Genomic DNA, 5,724 nt, shown 5'->3' on the forward strand with positions numbered 1-5,724 from the left:
ACTGTTCTCTTTACGGATTTAATGATTTCTTTTTGAAGGGTACTGGTTTCTTAGGATTGTTATATTGATACTAAGTAATGAGCACTTTTGACTACTATTATGGAAGTTGTTGCTCACTCCACATGAGGTGGATTTGATAAGGTTAGTGAATTATCAATGACATTATGCGATAATACAATAGTAAATTGATGAGTGGATGACCAGCATAAGCTTGAGTGCAGAAGCAAAAGTATTTCTGTATTCCATGTAAAGCTGATATGAGATTTTTTTAGTTGTAAAATGGTCGGGAGCCAAGCTCTCCTTTTTTATTGCTAGGCAGGAGCCCAACCTGTAACTTTTAGCATTAGAAAACTAGTCTTACTGAATTTTTTGAGTTGTTGCTAGGGCCAGTTGCTCAGTGTCCGTGTGTTTTCCCCTTGTTGGCAGAGAAACAACAGTGACACTCAGCCTGATTCAACACTCATAGGCCTTCTGCCCACTCAAGCTGGGTAAAGAACTAGTAAATTTAAGAGCACTTTTATTCCATCTTCTTGTTCTCTCTTCACTTCTCCTCCATCTAGAGAATGGGCAAAATGTAAGCAGCGGTGCATGCCAACGAACCTGATGTGGTACCAACCAGGTTTGCATGTCATCTATTCTCATGATTCATCACTGAACCAACTTAATGGGATTTGGATTTGTCATTTTCATTCAACTTTATGTGCTGGAAGATTTGTATAGCAGATAGTTGGAAGTCATTATCACATCATCAAATCCTCAGAGCTTTTGAGTGATGTGTTTTGCTTGCTGTAACTCAAACCATGTGGCATGTATAAAGGATACATAAATCTTATAAATTTAGTTTCCGCTAATGTCGATTGAGTGGTGTGGCATCTAATGGTTATATAAAGCGATGGTAGATTAGTTTGATTTCTTATCTGATCAAGTGCCACTCAATTATGTCACTGCCATCAAGTTAGTCTAAGGTTATTTTAACCCTGACTATGTTCACGCAATTCTTAAGGTGATAAGTTTAGGTCGCGGGCCCACGGAGTTTTGGATGTGAGTTATTGCATTTGTTTTATTTCGAGCAATCGGGAAATTGCTTACCTGCAAAATGCCATTAAAAGGTCCGTCTCGTGGAAACTTCCCATAACCGAGTTGCTGGAGTCCTTTCTATGGGCCGTATCAAGGAACCCAAACCCTCCAAATTTTTAGCCTTGGTGGATTAGTGAAATGGTGAAGTTTTGGCTAATATGTGACCATATTGGAGACACAGACCAATAAACATCATCTCTTACTTCGATGAGCACACACTTCGGATAAGAAACCACAGTCCTCATTATCTATTTTCTGCTAGTGTTAGTGGACGATCCATTACGTGGAAATTACTGCTAAATTACACTTGGAACTAGAAGTGGAACATGAGAATTGAGAAGCAAGATGTAGTGCCTAGGTATTTAATTAAAGTTAACTCGTATACAACCTTGTGGAAACCATCTGACAATATTCAAGGAAGAAAACAGAGAAGAAACTTTATATCTTCTCTGGATGCTTCACGATCACCACTGGACATTTAACATGCTTGGCACAATGATCGCTTACACTTCCCAGAAGCGTCCTGTAGAATTGGAAAGGGGAAATCATCCTTATTTTATCTTGCCTGGAAACAAATTGGTATAGAAGTTGAAAGGTGTGGAAGGAGGGAAATTATTTAGGCTGTTATACCTTTTGAGGAAACCATAACCGTGGCTTCCCATCACCAGTGTATCGGCTTTGATCTTTTCCACCGTATGACATATTACATCCTTTGCATCTCCACTTCCAACAATTCTCTCCACATTTATCTGCACGTTGTTAATCAGTAACAGCTGTGAGAGATGATAAACCGAACCGAATTGAATCATAGAGGGTAAATAAAGCAACATAAACTTCAAAACAAGAGGCCTACATTGCTGCTGAATTTTGAATAGATAGTTTCGGCTCTTCCCATCACTGAATTGACCAGATCACTGCCATATTTTTCCAAGGCTGTGATCACATCGCTGGAAAACACATACCCTGTAACAAGGAGGTCAGACTGGTCAGTAGGTATACAAAAACCTCGAATAAGCAGAGAGAATAATAGTTGTTGAACAAATTTTCCTCCCTGTTAATCTCTGATATAGGGAAAAACATTGAAAACTTGTTTAGCTAAGAGAGCAAGAATTGATTTGACAATTCGGGGAAGAAGTAACTCTTACAGGAAAATTTGCCAATTGCAAGAAAAATCTTTTATCCTTTTTGAGGTAAGGAGAAAAGGGAATTGCGAGTAGATACATAGGAATTGGAAAATGGAGAAGAGCATTAATACTTGTTTTTCATAAGAGTAATAACAACACACTGAAAGCTGCAACTTTCTCGTAATAAGAAACTTGTTACAGTTTCCAGGGAAGAAGGAAAAGACACAAGCAACGGTTGCAAACCTGCAGCGTCGAAGGAGGAGTAGACAGGAGGTGGAGGTTTCACATAAAGAAGCACAAGGGTGTTGGTTGTGTTTTGAGAAAACAAATTTCCGAGACACCATGAAAGTGCATACATGCTCTCCTCACTCTCATCCACGGCTACCACAATTTTGCACTCTTTTTTCTTGAGGTTCACTGCTTCCATTGCTACAACTCTGGATTTTTGTGCTCTCTTCTTTTTGACTTCAACACTTTGATATAAGAAGCTCCGATGAATTATTGGCCTTAAGATGTTGATAAGAAAGCAAATGAAAGCTCAAATATTTATGGGTGGTATCTGGTCGTGGTTTTTGAAATGAAAGGGGCTGTATCCTGGAAAAACCAGTTTAACCCAGAATAAATTATTAAGAAAATCGCACTGTTTGGCCAATGGGCAATCACAATCATATAATAAGTAATTAATTAAAGCAAACAACCAGTCAAAATTGATTTTAGAAAGCAGGTGAGGCGAGTAGTGAGCTATAAGGTCAGGCTTTTGCCTTGTTTGTTGAATATGGAAAATCCCATCCTGTAGGACCCATTGATTCCTTCTCACGGAATCTCCATGGTCAACATCTTGCTGAAGCTAAGCCTTGGAGGAGCAAATATCTGACCAGAAAAGTTAAGCTTCACCACGTCATTCTTATTGCAATCATTCGCAGCATGACGCTACGGTTGTTCATAGAGATAGAAATGGTGTGGATATTTTCCTTGCCCAAAAATGAAATTGATAATTCAATTGTTTTCACCGATGTGTTTTCTTATGTGCCATTACTTATGTATGATTGTAATGTCTTTTGAACTTGACATATGCAGTAGTCATATTGGATAAAAGTTATGCACCAACTTTTTGTATAAGATTCATTGATTCTTTGCAGTCTACTCTGAGGATGAAAAAATTTGCAGTTTTGAGTGAGTATAGAATCTACCGGCTACTTCCAACTGCCAGAATTTGTACGCTCAACTGTTTATATTGTTTTCTACTTTCTGGTATGACCTCATCAATGATCTACAACTACAAAGAAGCTTTAGGTTCGAATCTAGTCGAAACAGGATTTCGATAAGGCCCCGCAGATAGTAAAATGGCAATTGTCGTGATCGGGTGGAAGAAAGACAAGTCCTTGTAATAGTCCAAATCAGTTGTTTATTATGTGTGCAAGCTGAGAAAAGGTATCGTCGTGCTTTGTCTGCAAAAAGCCTAGAAAAATGCACCTCATTTTCTTTCCACTGGCCAGTTGTTTTGGTTGGAGCAACACTACTACTTTAGATCTAATCTTCTTAATGGTTGGATAATCTAAAGAGAAGGATTAGATAATAGCTTTGTTTTGTTTTTTTGAGATGAGCATCTGCAATGCTAGCGCCTTGCAGCTTTGTCTATCCAATTTTTTCTTCCTCTAGACTACGTGGATAGCTATGAATAGGGCTACAAGCTCAATTATTGCAGGCTCGTAAGACCCCTTCATAAACCAAGTGTACACGTGGCACCCAAGGGAGGCCTCCCCTGGTACCTGCCCTTAAAAAGTTACTATTTACAGTCAGAGCACTTAAATCTCTTGTATTGGAAGGTATAATTAATGAAAGTTAAATAAATAAATTAAAATTAATTCATAAAAAAATAAAAAAATATTTATAATAATTAATAAATTTTAATAAGTATTACATTAATTATAAAAAATTATAAATAATATATAATATATAAAATTAAATTTAATATTAAAAATTATTATCTATAGTCAAATTCAAATAATGAATATCTTAAAATCATTATTTGAACTTTGTTTTAATTGTGATGAACGGGAATTTTATTATCCAAATTTTATACGAACCTGACTATAAGATATTATATAATCTTATTAATTAAATCTGAGTAACGCAATATAATAGATATTTCCAATCATATATTTGCTCCTTCATTATTTAAAGCATTATCAACAAAAAAACTGTCCCGTGTCTCTCTTCTTCTTGCAGGTCTTTGCTCGGCCCAAGAAGGACATCAACCCAGTCCAGCTCACGGTCTCCCCGTCTGGACCTCAACATGGTCTTGGGTTGTAAATCCATTTGCGATCTCTTGATTACTACTTGCTTTTCGGATATAATAAGAAAGTGCGTATAAAGTTTTATTTTGATTAGAGACTAATAAAGTTTTTATCCTTTGCATGCATGTAAGGCAAAATCCAACCCTTTGAAAGGTAGGCCATTTGCAGCCTCCGTTGGTGAATTTTCTAATTTGTTTGTTTTTATTGTCCTTTCCTGATAAATTCAACAAGGGGGGTGTGGCTTCTTTCCTTCCCTAATTTCTATCATGCCAGCTCAAGACTTCACGTAGGAAAAGAACTCTGGTGCTGGTAGTTTAATCGCAACTAAGAATTCATTCATATAGATTTAAAACAAAGTTTAATGGAGCCACGTCTAGAATATTTCCCTGGTCTTCAAGCTGGATTCCCTCCCTCAATCCCTCCGATTAGCGGCAGTTGTGTCTCTGTCTCCCTGCTATAATGCGAGATATAATTGAAACTTGGAAGGCCGATCGAGGGTCGAAAAGGATTCCGAGAGAACGCTTATGTTTCATTGATTGCTTCCAGGCTTCCCAAGTACAATGTTATCCAAGGTCAAGTGTTAAGACATACGAATGCAACGACAAAAACAGCTCCTTGTACTCTTATCGCTACATTAGGGGAAACGAAATAAATTGTTCGATATGAAATTTGGATCTATGAGAAATAAGAGCCTACAGTGATCTGCGAAGGCACCAGAATCGGATCAAAGGAACTGCTGGCATCTGAAAATCTGGATGTAATGCTTGACTCCTGAGAAGAAAAAAGATTATATATATATATAATTCTGCCTCTCTTTTTCTTCCTGTTGGAGAGATGATTTGGCTAGAAGAAGAAAGGGTCATGAATAGATAGCACTGGATACAGATCCTCGCCGTTTAATTCATTTGCATCAATGATACCGTTCGGCAGCCCCCAACAATTCCATTCCCATTCCAAAACTAAACATTGGGAAGATTCAATCAACTATACATGTTGCATTAATGAGCTTAGACACACGTTTAAATTCGAAGAACAGAACCAATGAAGCAAAGGATAGAGAACATGATGGGAAGATCAAGTCGTCTCCTGTCTAACTTGCCTTAAAGAAAATTACAAAGCCGGTCACAACTCAATGTTTTGACAAATGAAAATATTGTTCCGGTTAGCAATGTACAAAGATGTAAGGAATGTACATATGACCATTAAATATAAACTTTTGTGGCATA

General features: G+C 37.4%; 1 protein-coding gene across 2 annotated transcripts; it reads right to left on the bottom strand.

The window, feature by feature from the left end:
* Positions 1 to 1,410: 1,410 nt before the first annotated feature.
* On the bottom strand, positions 1,411 to 2,796 carry LOC18613682 (Adenine nucleotide alpha hydrolases-like superfamily protein). Of its 2 annotated transcripts, none has more exons than XM_088802922.1 (4): positions 2,445 to 2,796; positions 1,931 to 2,040; positions 1,696 to 1,826; positions 1,411 to 1,631 (listed from the first exon to the last, which is right to left on the bottom strand). In XM_088802922.1, the coding sequence occupies exons 1-4, from the start codon at positions 2,626 to 2,628 to the stop codon at positions 1,556 to 1,558; spliced, it is 501 nt and encodes a 166-aa protein (XP_088659048.1). In that variant the 5' UTR covers positions 2,629 to 2,796; the 3' UTR covers positions 1,411 to 1,555. The 2 variants fall into 2 exon arrangements, with proteins under 2 accessions (XP_088659048.1, XP_007051086.3); XM_007051024.3 differs by having other exon boundaries at positions 1,411 to 1,600; positions 1,708 to 1,826; positions 2,445 to 2,786.
* Positions 2,797 to 5,724: the final 2,928 nt, after the last annotated feature.

Source organism: Theobroma cacao, chromosome 1 (assembly GCF_053813885.1).
Source record: "Theobroma cacao isolate CCN51 chromosome 1, ASM5381388v1, whole genome shotgun sequence".
NCBI lineage: Eukaryota > Viridiplantae > Streptophyta > Magnoliopsida > Malvales > Malvaceae > Theobroma > Theobroma cacao.